This window comes from Aotus nancymaae, unplaced genomic scaffold (assembly GCF_030222135.1).
Source record: "Aotus nancymaae isolate 86718 unplaced genomic scaffold, 86718_ANA_hifiasm-v0.15.2.pri h1tg000016l, whole genome shotgun sequence".
NCBI lineage: Eukaryota > Metazoa > Chordata > Mammalia > Primates > Aotidae > Aotus > Aotus nancymaae.
Window position 1 is genome coordinate 33,313,255 of NW_026988428.1, and position 16,182 is coordinate 33,329,436.

Here is a 16,182-nt window from a genome sequence, read left to right on the forward strand (position 1 = left end):
AGGAGCCTCCATGGACCAACTCTGCTTCCTGTGGACACCAAGGAACCCCTGCCCCAGGTGGGCCATGAGGGTCCCCATGGACACCAAGCCCCAGGGCTAGAAAGGACAGCGAGGGGCTAGGAGGGACATCCTCATACTGCTTCTTGCTAAAGCAGGGGGTGGGGGATACCTTGTTTCCGGGAGATCTTCCAGGCAGGACCCTCCAGAGACAGGTCCACATCAATCTGGTTATCCTTGGTTGCTCTGCCCAGGGTGATCTGGGGAAATGGGGCAGGTGAGGGCTGGGACCTGAAGAATGGGGGGAGTAGGTCTATGCAGGCCAGAGAAAGATGAGAATGTAAGGACAACACAGAGAAAGGCAGTGGCAGAGGAAGCACGCCTAGGAAGGGTGGGGATGGGGAGGGCCTGCCTCACCTCTCTCGAGCGCATCAGGTACCGCACCATCCGGCCCCGCAGCACTGCCAGTGTCTGGTTGTCAAAGTCCGGAGAGCTCATGCCTGGGGAAAAAGGGGATTTGGAAGAGCCTACCCTTGAGGCCAGAATGGAAGGCAGGGAACCAGGGCAAGGTTTATAAGGGAAGGGAGTCGGGGCCTGGAAAGGAGTCGCAGCCAGGGAGCAACAGGGGCACAGGCTGGGGCGAAGGATGTTGAAGAGTGAGCCTTCTGGTCCCCTGTCCTCCTCACCTGTGATGCTGTCCACTAGCACCTGCCACTTATGCAGTTCCTGTTCCAGCTGCCGAATCTCTCGCTTCTGGCGCCGGTCAGCCACCATCAGCTCTGGGGTGAGGTGGGGTGGTAAGGAGGGGTGCTCTGAGGCCACCAGCACCTTGTACTGGTCCTCTTGATTCTGGTAGGAGCTTCCATCCCCTCACTGCCCCATCAGGCCACACTTACCATGTTCCAGGACCTCATCTCGCATGTCCCTGAGGGGCAAGAAGAGAAGGAAAATTTAGGTCCACTTTTAGCTTGCCTGCTACTTGGCTCATTAGGGCATCCCGAGTCCCTTTAGCCAAGCGGCCTGGAGGTATGCCCCAGTATACCTCCAAGCAGCCCAGATGCCTAGAGAATGTTTCATGCCTATTGGCCAAACACCAATAGGTATGATGGGAACCCGAGGGCTGGGGCTGGGCAGCCTGGGGCGTTCTACCCAACAGGAGTGACTCAGCTCTCTCCACCCGTTCCTGTGTCCCCAGCCACTCACTTGAGCTTATTGTCATCAATCAGGTCCTCTGCATCAGAGAAGTTCAGCACTTGGTCCCCTTTGGGCAGTGGCTGCACTGAACAAAGGACAGAGGCAGTGTGAGCACCAAGGATCCTGCTGAAGCCCATGCTGCTGAGGGACCCCTGAGCCAAGTGGGCCAACTGCGACTACACCCGGTGGAGAGCCCAGCCCCAGTGAGGGCACCCATACCAGATTAGACTGGGCTCTCATGGGGCACAAAACATCTTTAGACTTAGCTGAGGGTACAGGTGGCTCTAGAAAGGGAAGGAAATTAAAATTGACCTTTTGTATGGGCTTCTCGGTGTGCAAACAGCTTGATTACACAGCCTTGAACTAAGCAGGGGAGGCACTACCATTAGCTCCATTTTACAAGTGAGGAAACAGACACAGGAGCAGGGTTAAACTATGTGACCCTAGTTTGGGACGGAGCCAGGATTCAGATCCTGTTCTCTTGATTTGAAATCTCAACCTCTCCTTCCATCACATCATATGCTCTCCAGCACTTACTGCTATGCTGCGAGGGGCTGGGAGGCACATGCCAGCCAGGTTCCACGGAGAACATATATGCTGATGAGGTGCTGCCCCACCTTAAGCCAATGTCTCTTGATCTGGGGTCATGACGTGCTAATGGGTCATGGATAGGATGATGAGCATCAGAACCCATCAGATGTGCTCAGGATAAATACTGTCTCATGAAAGTCTTTCCGTTTTTCTGGCCAAAATGTGAAAGGGAGTTGGGCACAGTGGTGTGTGCCCACAGAGCTACTCAGAGCCTGAGGCAAGAGGATCTCTTGAGCCCAGAATTCAAGTCCAGCTGGGCAACACAGCAAGACCCTGTCTCTTAAAAATAAAATAAAATAAAAGGATTAAGGCCCCTCAAATCTGAAAACCTCTGCCTTTCAGCCAGCCATTCCTAGGACTGTAGGGTGCGCTCTGTAGCAGCTAGTAGCCATGCAACTATCAACTGAGGAAGTGAGGGGGAGTGTGTAGGGGGCACAGATGCTCCTCTTCCTCCCCGAGGTGAGACTGTTTTGGGGGGGAATTGGGTCCGTCACCCCCAACAAGTCCCTCCCCACCAGAGCTGCCTGAGTTCCACCAATCCCATGTTCAGCTGACTTGACAGCTAGGCAATGTGTACTGCCCTGTTCCTAGGGGCTCCTGCTCTAAAGGGCAAAGGAGAAATCAAATCCTTATATATAAAAACTTGAATAAATAAAACTTTCATGAGAAGCCTTTTAGTTAACAAATAAATTTATATAAAATAACTTTCAAAATAGTGACAAAGAAGCTAGCTTTAGCAGCAAAAATAAGTTATCCAATCAGTATCTGTTCTCTCTATGGGAATTCTGTGATAACTGAGTCTGAGGAAGAGGCAGAATTCTGGAAGCTGCAGGAATAAAGAGGACTGCTCCCTGGGTCACTAAAACCAGAGGCCCTTAGGAATGGAAGATGGGGCCACCCTCTAATGAGATTTCCTAAAATGCTCCTGCAGGAATACTTTTTCTAAGCAGAAGCTGCAGGACCCCTGGTAGTAAGGTGATGGGTATTACCGAAGCTTCATGTTCGAACTGTGTGAAAAACTATGTAGAAAGCAATGGGCAGTACTTTTAGAAAGTGAGCATGCACTTGTACTATGGAAATCAGAACCCGAATCACAGACCTCACTGGGGAGTTCCTCCAATTTCATCACACTGCTTTCCTACTCCTGAAACCAGGAGAGTGAGTGCTCTGCTGGTGAGGAAAGAGGAAGCAGGGAGCAGTGTGGCCCTTGGGGAAAGGGAGAGACAGATGGACTAGGTGTGAAGTCCCAGTGGGGATTTATGAATGGCCTGAGGGCAGCATGACAGCACTGATGGCCTAGTGGGAACAGAAAAGGAAGAAGGAAGACAGAAGGAAGAACAGAGAGAGGCAAAGGGCAGAAAAGCTCAGAAAAAGTCGCTATTACCTCTAGAGTGGAAAACAAAGCAAAGGGTGGCAGGGAAGTGGACTTTCTTATTTTGCTCATGTTTGAATGTTATCCATAAGAAATATATTAATGTGTTACTTATGTAAGGATAAATATATCATAAAAAACAAAAGACAAGAAGTCATAGATAACTCCACTATCTGGACTTTTTGCCCAAGATTCCAGGCAACGTTGGCTACTCTTACCATGATGCTGAAGACACTTCCAGCCACTTTCTCTCCCTCTGGAAAGGAGTAGTTTTTGTTGCAAAGTGAGGTGAACAAGACACTGCAGGTCACTGAGGAATTTCTTACAGGGCACTTGAAAGCAGCTGTGTCCACAGTACTTGAAACACACACACACATGCACGTGCACACACCCCCGTTCTGCCAGCTCCTGCGGTGTTACCTGTCTGGTCCTCCAGCAGGTAATACTGCTTCATGAGCTGCCAGTGGGCCTGCAGGGCCTTGGCGGTACGGGCCAAGTAGAAGGCATCAGGGTGTCTGTGTAGCAGGTCCTGGAAGGTCTCCAAGGTGGGCTGGCTGGTCTGGAGGGCAAGAAACATTCTCTAGGCATCTGGGCTTTTTCACACGTCTCTGCTTTACTATCTCTACCTTTTACCCCAGCACCCCTGAGGAGCTGGAAGAAGCAAGATAGTCACCCAGGGAGTCAGGCTTGGCTCCTCCTGAGGCCCCTGTCACAAAGGCCCCTGCAGATGTGCACACATCCAGACAGTGGGTGGGAAGCTCCCCACATCAGTGGTTTTCTAGGTGGTCCAGCTCTCCCTGTGCCCTGATCCTCCACCCTTCCCAGCCCTCAGCCTTACCGATCCCACTTTGCTCAGCAGCTGCTCCTCAGCCTTGCTGAAAAGGGCTTTGCTCTGGATGGCTGCAATAGCCTCTGGGTGCAGCTGCCTCATGGCCTGACAGGCCAACCTGGACAGGGGAAGAGACAGAGGGGAGGGCTGAAGGAAGGGTGTCAAGCAATCTGCGGTTTCTATTTCCCCTGAACCTGCAGGCCTTTGACATCCAGAACCTAGAGGCCAGGCGCTCATTAGGAAGGGCCTCAGGTTTAGCAGATGACCTGTGGCTCTGCAGGTCTGTCAAGTGAATGAACAGCCAACTCAGAAAACAGAGGCTCCTATGTCCCCCAGCAGACCCAGTCCTGAGGCAGAGCCTCGGACCAGCTGCTGCTCCCTCCAACTCCTTCCTCCTTACTTGGCCAAAGCTGCCACCCTCTAGCCACTGCCTACCACCTCCTCTTTCCAAGCTGAGCCCAGCCCATTTCCTGGTATATCAAAACTGTGGCTACAACTTAAGTGGTGCCAGGGTCTGTGGAGAAGATGGGTGTTTAGCATCCAACCAAGCTCTGAAGACATTAAACTAAGTGGCTGAGGAGGAAGAAGTGTGTGTTGCATGTGTACATGAGTTTATTTGGAAGCCTGGCTACTGGAGCTAGAAGGGGGCTTGACATTCTTCTATTCAACTCCCCCTTGTTAGGAGGAAGAAACTGTAGGAGGTCAGTGTGGAAAGGCTAGGAGGTGACCCACCCAAAGCCACAATGCACACAGTGAGCTCCTGGCACTCATTTTAGTATTCTCGCCCATGCTCCTCCCTCTGCCTTCAGACTCCCTTGCCTGGAGGCATGAAGATACCTCTCTTTGAAGCCTCTCAGGGCTCAGTATCACCCCAAGGAGCCTCCAGGAGTCCTGCCTCCCACACCCCTCCTGGGACCTTGCTACAGTTCCCTCTGCTCCAGGACCCAGATTCTGGTGTCCCTAGTACCTCCCCACTGCTGGAACCAGCTACCACTCACTTGGAGATGACAGGATCGTAGAGCAGAGCGTACCAGCGCTCCTGGACTTCCCGAAGGGTGAAGCGGCAGCTGAACTTCACGCCCAGATGTACAGATGTCAGGTCGTTGGTCTGCAAGGCCCCAGAGGGTTTGCTCCAGCCTTGGAGCTGGGAAGAACCCTTCGTTGCCACCCATGGGGCCCTATTGGGCTAGTGTTGGGGCTGGGAACTGGAGGCTGCGGGAAAAGGGGGACACTAAGCCTTTGGTGGGAGGCACTACCTGCAGCACAGCATTGATGAGCAGGAGGTCATCTGCAGGCTTCCAGCGGCCCAGATCCTTGGTCACCTGAAGTGGCTGTTTACTCTTCTTCACACGCTTGGTGAGTCCAGGGGCTGGGGCTGGGCTGGGTGGCACAGGAGTGCTGGGGGCTTTGGATACCTGGGCAGAAGACAGGAATAAACCAAGCTCAAAGCCAGCATCCAGTCAGCTGGGGCTTCATGACTAGAGTTTCACATACTCTGTGGCAGCGGCAGCCCCAGCCCCAGCCCACAACATGAAGCACAGGAAAGGAGCTCAGTTTTCTGATACCCACCCCCATCCCACCAAGTTACTTCCACATAGTCCTTGACGACATGGGGTCTTCTCTTTGCTGGTGGTCCCCCTAACCCCAGAGTGAAAGGTGGGTGGAGAGGATACTGGGAAATCACTCTTGCTGGTGCAGTGTCTAGGGCCACAGCAATGCCACCTGGGAGTTATTTTTACACTCTGCAATGCTGGGAACAGGCTGTCTGCTCCCAGAATAGATGTATGCTCCATGCCTCCCACACGGAATGTGATACAGGATGCATTGGCACGGTTGGGGGTGGGGGCTACAGCAAGAAATGGGGAGTAGCGAGAGATGGGTTCCCAGGAAAGAGGCATCTGAGATGAGGGCTGAGGCAGCTTGGTCATCTCACCAGCCTCCTCTGCAGGGCTCTTGGCAGCTGGCAAAAATTCTGGGGAAACATGAAATCTGGCACTACCTCCCATCCCCTAAGTCTCCCAATTCCTCACCTTCTTCTTCTCACTGGAGGAGGGTTCACTCCCCGAACAGCGCCCTGGTTCCACGCCACTGGCCCCCTTTGCCCGGGTAGAGGACTTTGCCAGGCTGCTCTCCACCAGCTCATCATCGAACTTCTTCCTCTTGATGAACCTGTAAAGGGTGCTGCCTAGTGAACACTCCTTACCCCACCCTGGTGCCCATTCACACACACCCAGCCCCCAAAACACAGCACATGCCCAGTAGGGTGGTAACTGCTCCAGCCTGCTTTCACTTTACACCACAGCCTGGCTCAGCAGCCATAGAACTGCTACACTCCAGCCCTCTGAGATCACACCACAAAGACTTCATGTCAGAGACCTAAGATCTGCCTCCCCTGCGCCAGAAAGATTTAGCAGTGACAGGAAAAGCACAAGGCTCTGCCAATACTAAGGTCCCAGAGGGGCTCAGGCAACCATCCCCAACAGAGGTGGAGGCATGTGGCACTTAACGCCACAGACCTTCTATCCTCTCCCAGTTCCTCGCCCTTCGAATCCTTACTACCTGGAGGAGCTTCTCCGTTTAGGGATGGTGCCCAAGGCCTGGGAGGAGGCTCGCTTCTGCCCTGCCAGTGACTCCTCATCCTCTGAGCGGCTGGCAGTGCCTGATGCCATCAGGGATGAATCTAGCAGCCCCTGAGAATCTGGAAAGAGAGAAATGGTGGATTTGGGCCTCCCAAGAGCCTAGAGCCTCTGCAGATGGGACCCCTCCCAGCCCCCTTCCCCTGCCAGCCCTCTTGGGCCCTCCCCTGCCTCTTTGACATTTGAGGTTTTAAGGTAGAGTTCCTTGGCCATCCAGATCCCATCTGGACTCAGACCTGGCCCAGACCTTCCACGCTGGGCAGTTCCCCCGGTGCCACGTGTCATGTCGTGCAGCACATGGTGCTCAGGTCAGACTGGTGATGCCGACACACTGGGCTCTGGGCATAACTGCTCCCTCTGCCATCAAAATGCAGCCATGCCAAAGAGCAGCAGCTCAACAGCAAGTCAGTCAATTGTGGCTCTGCCGACAGGTACATGGGTGGTGCTGGCCCAGGGGGAGGTGGTAAGGCCTAGCCAGGACCGAAAGACACACATGCCAGGCACAGGGTGGAATCAGCAGACGCTTGGCACTCGGGCATTTGGGGAGCTGTCCCAGCCTCATACTACCTTTGTCCATCCTCTTACTGTCCCAAAGCCACTGGTTCCAAACCACAGGGCTAGGAGGAAGGGTCCCACAGGTTCATCCAAGAATTCTGACCAGGTGAGCTTAAAGGCTGAGAGGAGATTCTGCAAAGGAGAAATGAGACTCCCTGAGGCTCAGATTTCCAACTGGCCAGCCTCACTTCCTTATACTGGCTGAGGTCCCTCAGGGTCCCATAAGCCAAGACACAAGGAGAGGAAAGAGGCATAAGACCCTCCTCTGCCAATATTAGCCTTATATACATCACTCTTGTGAATGTCACTGGCACCTTTGAGAGTACGATAAAAGCTATGGACTCCAGAAAAGTGTGCAAACCCTCTAATTCTACTGGTATCTCCTAGGTTAAGGGCCTTGACTGTAAACTAGTAAGAGACAAGGGATTCCTTAGCCCACTCTTTACTTCAGCTGCCCACTCAGCTCAGCAGCGCACCAGCCTTCCCCTCCCAGGCCAAGGCAGGGAAAAGGAAAGGGAGCCAAAACTCCAACCAGTCCATCTTGTTGGTTTTGTTGTTGTTGTTGTTGATTTTTTACTTGCGGTTTTTACTGAAGATTTAGTTCGTGGTATTTCCATGACATACCATCTCGTGGAAACCAAAAACCACTGTTTGGGAACTGCGTGATTATCAACTACCCTGTGCCTACACAACCCCTGGAGAACCCAGGTATTGGATTTTCTCGGGGCGCTCCTCTCATGGGTCCCGGCTCCTTCTAACCAGGGTGGCTCTTAGCGCAATGTTCTAGGCCTGCGCTAACAGGCTCCCCAGGTGAGCCTGTCGCTCTCCGCTCCATAGGCTACGGCTGGGAATCTTGATATCTGAGGAGAAGGCGAAGGGGCCCGAGCTTGCCGGCAAACTGAGGTAGGGTCTGTGCCCCCTTCCTTCCTTGGCCCTCCGCCCCTCGTTCTCCCCTGAGTGCACACCCAAGGTGGGGGAATCAGTCCAGGTCTGTCTCAATAACTCGGGGTAGGAGCAGTGATGAAGTCACCTCTGCAACTCAAAGCAGAGCACCAAGTAGCCTTGGTTTGAGACCCACAGGCTCGTGGCTGGGGAGGTGGGGGTCAACTCGCAAGCCCATTCTCACCGCACACGCTCCTTGACTTTGCGCATGCGTTAACACCTCGAGCCAGAGTCTAACCCTGTCCGGCCCACGCATGCGCAGCTTTTCGGGGCGCCACTGGGGCGGGGCCCCAAACCTGGGGGGGGTGTACCCGGCGGCACTCTGGAAAACTCCATTTCACCCCCAACTCCTCTAAGAACCCTCAGAGGCGAACCGCGAAGTCTCACCATTCCTAGACTGCCAGCTCCAACAACTTCTCCGCGGCGACGGTAGCAGCCGCAGGGCCAAAGCCGGCTTCCGTGAGGTACGTCTACTTCCGGGTTACGAACCAGGGGCTGGCAATTTCTTCCGGTTCGTCTTGGTAACGTGCGTGAAGGGGGCGTGGCCATAATCCCGAAGGTGTAGATATTTTACTAATAGCGGAAAGTAAAAGATTTTCCTAGTTGGGACAGCATATAGGGAAACGTTAGGGAATATAGGCACCGGAGAGGTAACCCGGATCGAAGGGGTGGCGAGAAAAGGGAAAGGCGAGACTTATCCGCGGACTGGATTTCGACTTCCGAATTCCCACGAGGTATGGGAGTCTGAGGGTTGCACAGCACGAATTATGCATTGTTTGACTCTTCCAGCGCCTTTTGAGAAACTATTCTGTCAGGCCCACCTGTTAGGCACTAGATGGGGAGGTAGTGTAGCCAGGGAGATGTGGCGGACAGAAAGGGCAGGGAGGCTCTCTGAGGAGCGGATGGAGGATCGTGGGCCGCTTTGCTAAGAAGGAAAAGACCCTGCGAAAAGGAGCGTTAAGTGCCACATGCCTCCACCTCTGTTGGGGATGGTTGCCTGAGCCCCTCTGGGACCTTAGTATTGGCAGAGCCTTGTGCTTTTCCTGTCACTGCTAAATCTTTCTGGCGCAGGGGAGGCAGATCTTAGGTCTCTGACATGAAGTCTTTGTGGTGTGATCTCAGAGGGCTGGAGTGTAGCAGTTCTATGGCTGCTGAGCCAGGCTGTGGTGTAAAGTGAAAGCAGGCTGGAGCAGTTACCACCCTACTGGGCATGTGCTGTGTTTTGGGGGCTGGGTGTGTGTGAATGGGCACCAGGGTGGGGTAAGGAGTGTTCACTAGGCAGCACCCTTTACAGGTTCATCAAGAGGAAGAAGTTCGATGATGAGCTGGTGGAGAGCAGCCTGGCAAAGTCCTCTACCCGGGCAAAGGGGGCCAGTGGCGTGGAACCAGGGCGCTGTTCGGGGAGTGAACCCTCCTCCAGTGAGAAGAAGAAGGTGAGGAATTGGGAGACTTAGGGGATGGGAGGTAGTGCCAGATTTCATGTTTCCCCAGAATTTTTGCCAGCTGCCAAGAGCCCTGCAGAGGAGGCTGGTGAGATGACCAAGCTGCCTCAGCCCTCATCTCAGATGCCTCTTTCCTGGGAACCCATCTCTCGCTACTCCCCATTTCTTGCTGTAGCCCCCACCCCCAACCGTGCCAATGCATCCCGTCAGCCCGACCCCACCTGGACTGCTGGGGCCACTTGTGGTCACCAGAAGGTAAGAGAGAAAACCAGTGGAAGCACCTTCAGAGGAGAGTGCCTTGGAGGGAATCTTGGGATGGGAGAACGGGCCTGTCGGAAAAATTGGGAATTTCAGGCTGTAAGAGATGCCCGGGAAGACTAGGACTGTTCTCTAAAAGAGGAATTTTGTTTGTTTTATGCTTCCTTTATGAGGCACTAAAGTGTAGCAGCTATATTACAGAAACACACTTCAGCTCAGAATTAGATTCAGTTCCAAAGCTGTCCAGCAGAGGTGTCAAGCACACATCACATGGACATTGCCAGGGAATTCAAGTGTTAAATGAGAGACTGGCCCTTCTGGCCCTGACGGTGTACGATAGCCCTCTGCTTCAAGTGTGCCCACCTCATTTACTGATCTGTGGAGTTGTTTAATGAGTACGTACTTATTTTAACTCCCATGAAAGATTGTGAGTTTTATTTTTTAACAGGCACTTGATTAAATATATTATGTAAATTTGTGAAAATATCAGAAAACCAATGAAATAATTGTATAAAAAGTGATTACGTAGAACATTAATAGTATTGTTATTAGTATTAAATATATATGAATTCATAACTCTTAAAAACATATAGAAGAAAAGACAGTTGAAGGAAATGCACCAGAATGTTAACATATTTTATGCCCAAGTGGTGGGGGTAGTAGTTTTTTCTCTAATTTTCCAATTTTTCTATGCATGGCACTTTTTTTTTTTTGAGACAAAGAGTTTTTCGCTGTCGCCCAGGCTAGAGTGCAGTGGCGTGATCTCGGCTCACTGCAACCTCCGCCTCCTGGGTCTCCTGACTCAGCTTCCTGAGTAGCTGGGATTACAGGCACGCGCCACCATGCCCAGCTAATTTTTGTAATTTTTGTAATTTTAGTAAAGACGGGTTTTTACCATCTTGGGCAGGCTGGTCTCGAACTCCTGACCTTGTGATCCACCCGCCTTGGCCTCCCAAAGTGCTGGGATTACAGGCGTGAGCCCTTTTTTTTTTTTGAGACAGAGCCTTCCTCTCTCACTGAAGCTGGAGTGCAATGGTGTGATACCGGCTCACTGCAACCTGCACCTCCCAGGTTCAAGCGATTCTCCTGCCTAAGCCTCGCATGTAGCTAGGATTGCAGGCGTGCACCACCATACTTGGCTAATTTTTGTGTTTTTTGTAGAGACAGGGTTTCACCATGTTGGCCAGGCTGGTCACAAACTCCTGATCTCAAATGATCCACCCACCTCAGCCTCCCAAAGTGCTGGGATTACAGGAGTGAGCCACCATGCCCAGCCATATTTTACAATGGGGGAAAAAAAAGGTGCTACACAACTTCTTTTTATTGATTGATTGATTTTTTTGTATTATTTTAATTGTTTTTATGTACAGAAAACTCAACAGTGTACATTTAACCCAGTTTTAGTGGCAAGTTCTTTAGCCTTTGCCTTTTCAAGCTTGGCGATGCAAGCCACAGACTTGGGACCCAGGACATTGCCACCACAGTAATGGTGGATCTTTTCGTATCTTGTTGTAATTGGTCCTGTTAGCTTCCACCAGCTTAGCCAAAGCACCTTTGTCTTCCGAGTTAACCTGTGTGAAGGCAACAGTGGTGCAGGTCTTCCTGTGGACTAGACGTCCCAGTTTTGCCTTCCCCTTGATAATGCAGTAAGGGACTCCCATTTTGCACAGGGCAGGCAAGAAGACAACCAGCTCAATGGGATCCGTGTCATGGGCAGTCACCACCAGCTGAGCTTTCTTGTTCTCCACCAAGGTGGTGACGGTGTTAACTCCTGCTCAAAGGACAGGAGGTCTCTTAGTGAGGACGTCCCCTTTGCCAGCCACTTTCTTCTTGGCCTGGGCCAACAGCCTCTGCTTCTTCTCTTGCTTTGTCTTTGGTCTGTACTTGTGGGCCAGCTTAAGCAGCTGAGTAGCTATTTGGTGGTCCAGGGCCTGGGTGAACTGGTTAATCACAGGAAGCACTTTATAGAGGATGGCTCTCTGCTGCTGCAACCTGATATAGTGGGGCCATTTCACAAAGTGGATGAAGTCTCTTTTGGGCTGGATGTCCTGTCCAATGCCAAAATTCTTAGGCCTTTTCTCAAACGGGATTCACCACTTTACTGGCCTCTTGCTTCTTCACGACAGCAGGGGCTGGAGCCACCTTCTTTCCCTTGACCTTCGTTCCTTTCGGCATCTTGGGCGGCAGGAGGAGAGCATGATTGATTTTGAGGCAGAGTCTCGCTCTGTCACCCAGGCTGGAGTACAGTGGCACAATCTTGGCTCTCTGTAACCTCCACCTCCTGGATTCACGTGATTCTCCTGCCTCAGCCTCACAAGTAGCTGGGATTAAAGGTGCCTGCCATCACACCCGGCTAATTTTTGTATTTTTAGTAGAGATGGGGTTTCGCCATGTTGGCCAGGCTTGTCTCGAACTCCTGGCCTCAAATGATCCACCGCCTCGGCCTACCGAAGTGCTGGATTATGGGTGTAAGCCACTGCACTGAGCCATAACTTCTTGAGTGAGAGAGGAGAAAGGAAAACTCTTGGCTCCCAGCTGCCTGAGGTAATTCCCTCCCATAAGACGTCATGAGGGAAAGGTGGTGGTCACCATCATCTCCTGTTTGGTGTCTGGAGACTCAGACTTCCTCTCTGGTCCTCAGTCCTCCCTACTATTGGATAAAAAGAGACCTGGACATCCTTGTAGTATGGATACAGGGATTTCTAAAGGGCAGCTTCCTGCTCAAGATCGTGAGCTTTCTGTGTACACAGTGTGGTGGACTGTACTAGCTATAGTTAGTATATATAGTATACCATCTGCACTAGATGAAAATTCGCAGGATGGTCTTCTATGAAGAGGTGATGATTGAGCTGATATTTGATGGTTGATAGGCGACCAGTCATGCAACAAGCTGGGGTACACTGACCCCATCAGAGGGGAAAGCTCTGGCTCCAAAGCAGGAAGGAGTTTGGTGTTTGAGGAACAGGAAGGAGTCTTGTGTGGCTGTAGCAGGGTGATCATGAGAAAGAGGAAAAGAGTTGAGAACAGAGAAGTCATCAGAGGGCAGCCCATGCCAGCCTGTGTAGTTCTCAGTATGGATTTTGGCCTGTATTCTTAGTTCATTGCAAAGCTCTTAAAGGATCACAAGCAGGGGCATCCTATGATATGATTTAAGCTTAAAAATGATCCTTCTGGCTGCTTGTGAAGAGTAGATTCCAGGTGGCAAAAAAGGAAGCAGTGAGATCAGGTAAGAGGGTATTGCAGTGATCCAGGTGAGACGGAAACTGAGGTGGTTTAGCTGACATGTGGGGGTGGTAAAGATGGACAGGAACTGTGACTTTGGCACATTTTGGAAATAGAACCACAAGGACTTGCTGATGGGTTAGATATGGGATATGAGGGAAAGGGAAGGATCAAGGATGAGACTGAGATTTTTGGCCTAAGAACCCGGGTGGATGGTAGAAATACAACCCCTTCAAAATATATCCAGAATCTGACCCTACCTTATCAATTTTCCACAGTCTCCTAGTCCAACTCCCCATTATCCATTATCTTTTACCTGGACTATAACAAGAGTTCCCTAAGGGGTCTCCCTGCTTTCATTCTTACTGCCCCTCTTTAGTTTATTCACAGCAGCTGGGGTATTCCTATTAGATTGGCAATCTACTCACATCCTGGTTCTGTTCAAAGTCCCCCATCTTCCTCAGGATAAAAGCTCACAGCCCAGCCCCTGTTGCCTCTCTGACTTCATCTCTTGCTCTTCTTACTTGCTCTTTTAAAAATTTCAGTCCTCTTCCCTTGCACACTGTATGTCTTCCTGGGTTTCTCCTTAGCCCTTATTATCTTCTAATGTATGATGTAATTTAGTTATTTTTTCTGTTTGTTACAGGTTTTCCAGCAGTAGAATGTAAGCTTTAGGAAGGCAGGGTTTTTGTCTGTTTTGTTCACTGCTATAGCAGGTGCTTAATAAATATTTATTGAATAAGTGTCTTGCGTAAATTGACTGCAGAGGAGAAGTCTGTATAAGGAGCAGGTTTGTACAGGGGCTGAAACAAAAAGTTCTGTTTTAGACATGTTAAGTTTGAGGTGCCTGTAAAGCATCTCGGTGGTGCTGTAGAGAGTGGGCACATTAGTTGGGTCAGGGAAGAGGCCTGGACTGCAGATATTCACTGGGGAGTTATCATCAGGAAGATCTGGATGGGGATGCTTACGGAGAGAGTGTAGATAAGAGAATGAGGAGGGCTCAAGACCACTGCATGGGGCATGCCAACATTTAGGGCAAGGCAGAGGAAGAGGGGCCAGCAAATAAACCAAAAGAAGAATGTGGATAAAAAGAAAAGCTAGCAATGGCACCCATCATCCAGCTTCCAGTTAACTCTTCCTGACTCTAGAACAGTGGTCCCCAAGCATTTTGGAAACAGGGACTGGTTTTGTGGAAGATAATTTTTTCCACAGATCGGGGGTTCGGGAACATGGTTTCAGGATGAAACTGTTTCACCTCAGATCATCAGGCATTACATCCTCATAAGGAGCATGCAGCCTAGATCCCTTGCACGTGCAGTTTACAATAGATTCTCCTATGAGAATCTAATGCCATCACTGATCTGACAGGAGGCGGAGCTCAGGTGGTAACGGTCACTTGCCTGCTGCCATCTCTTGCTGTGCGGCCCAGTTCCTAACACGCCATGGACCAGTACAGGTTGGGGACCCCTGCTCTAGAGTAGTCTTTCACAGTCAGTCACTCTTTCCCTGGGGTAGTTGTTGCTTACAATGGAGGCCACGTTCATGGTTTCTCCTGGATCTTTCCTCAGGGCCCCAGGCTCTGTCTTATGGGGGATTAGAACACAGTGGTTAAGAACCTAGGCTCTGACCAGGCCTGGGAGCTCATGCCTGTAATCCTAGCCCTTTGGGAGCCCAAGATGGGCAGATCACTTGAGTTTAGGAGTTCGAGACCAGCCTGGGTAATGTGGTAAAACCCTGTCTCTGCTAAAAATACAAAAATTAGCTGGGCATGGTGGTGGGCACCTGTGGTTCCAGCTATTCGGGAGGCTGAGGTAGGAGGACTGCTTTAGCCCAGGGAGGTCAAGGCTGCAGTGAATCATGGTCACACCACTGCACTCCAGCCTGGGTGACAGAGTGAGACCCTGTCTCAAAAAAAAAAAAAAAAGACCAGGAGCAGTGGCTCATGCCTGTAATCCCAGCACTTTGGGAGGCCAGCGTGGGTGGATCACAAGGTCAGGAGTTCAAGACCAGCCTGGCCAAGATAGTGAAACCCCATCTCTACTAAAAATATAAAAATTAGCTGGGCATCCTGGCGAGTGCCTTTAATACTCAGGAGGCTGAGGCAGAGAATTGCTTGAACCCGGGAGGTGGAGGTTGCAGCGAGCCAAGATCGTACCACTGCACTCCAGCCTGGGCGACAGAGTGAGACTCCATCTCAAAAAAAACAAAACCAAAAACAAAACCCTCCAAAAATATAGGCTCTGTGAGTACATAGAACTAAACAATCAAAAAGAACATAGGCTCTAGAGTCAAACTGGTTTGAAATTGCCTCTATCACCTACCAGTTTATGACCTTAAGCAAGTTACATTACTGTGCCTCAGTTTCATCATCTGTGGGGAAATTATAGTCTCCACTTCATAGGATGGTTACAAGGAATAAATCACTTACCTGAAACAAGCAGGTAGTACATAGCAAGTGTTCAAAAAATGTTAGCTGTTGTTACTGCTCTTAGGGCTTGGGTCTGATTGCCTCCTGCCAGGTGGTCTGTCTCTAGGACCCAGACTTTGATAACACAGCCCCTCCCCACTCTTGTCCACTAGAGCAAGACTAGTTGCTGTCTTAGCTAGGGCTGTTACCTCCTGGGATCCAGAGGACACAGGATCTTGCTGTTGTTGGCTCAAGTATTTTATCTTCCTAGGGAGTCAAATCGAATAAAGCTGTTGACCATTACTAAGTTACCTTGGGATTTGCAATGCAATCTAAGTCAGCATACACTCTACTTGAGATCTGTATACTGTTTTGTTTTGTTTTGTTTTGTTTTGTTTTGTTTTGTTTTGTTTTTTTCTGTGAGGGAAGAGAAACCATTTGCAAAGGAAGAGTCTCACACACATACTGAAACCCTCTGAGATATCAACCCCCAGGTTAGAGAATCACAGACAAAACCGAATGAAACATCCAGCTTCTATAACATGATAAAATCAACACATTTTGCTCCAAAGGCCAGAATCGTGCTTACTGAAGAAATCTGGATTATTCTCATTAATTATGTGTGTAACAAGGATGGCCCCTGTGACTCTTTTTATTTAATTCTCCTTTGGAAGTACTGGCCTACGTAATTAAAGAAGAGAAAGGAAATGAGATATAAAAACTAGAAAAGTTAAAAT

The 16,182-nt window shown here is 50.6% G+C and overlaps 2 protein-coding genes across 3 annotated transcripts in view; one reads left to right on the top strand and one right to left on the bottom strand.

Moving 5' to 3' along the window:
- The window catches only part of MCRS1 (microspherule protein 1), a 9,288-nt gene extending 697 nt beyond the window's left edge, over positions 1-8,591 (bottom strand). Inside the window, exons 1-13 of one of the 2 annotated variants that reach the window (XM_012441367.2) lie at positions 8,504-8,591; positions 7,187-7,306; positions 6,543-6,681; positions 6,014-6,152; positions 5,240-5,398; positions 4,982-5,091; positions 3,993-4,101; positions 3,575-3,713; positions 1,201-1,276; positions 894-922; positions 684-776; positions 415-497; positions 170-257 (exon numbers count right to left, since the gene is read on the bottom strand). In XM_012441367.2, coding sequence (XP_012296790.1) covers positions 170-257; positions 415-497; positions 684-776; positions 894-922; positions 1,201-1,276; positions 3,575-3,713; positions 3,993-4,101; positions 4,982-5,091; positions 5,240-5,398; positions 6,014-6,152; positions 6,543-6,681; positions 7,187-7,196 — 1,174 coding nt within the window. In that variant the 5' untranslated portion in view covers positions 7,197-7,306; positions 8,504-8,591. The remainder of the gene's footprint in view (positions 1-169; positions 258-414; positions 498-683; positions 777-893; positions 923-1,200; positions 1,277-3,574; positions 3,714-3,992; positions 4,102-4,981; positions 5,092-5,239; positions 5,399-6,013; positions 6,153-6,542; positions 6,682-7,186; positions 7,307-8,503) is intronic. The other variant, XM_021665937.2, reaches the window with a different exon arrangement.
- A 64-nt stretch (positions 8,592-8,655) lies between these two features.
- LOC105709463 (plasma membrane ascorbate-dependent reductase CYBRD1) overlaps positions 8,656-16,182 on the top strand; it is a 103,901-nt gene continuing 96,374 nt past the window's right edge. The window contains exons 1-2 of the mRNA XM_064377037.1: positions 8,656-8,850; positions 9,411-9,549. The gene's annotated coding sequence lies outside the window, so the exon portion shown is untranslated. The remainder of the gene's footprint in view (positions 8,851-9,410; positions 9,550-16,182) is intronic.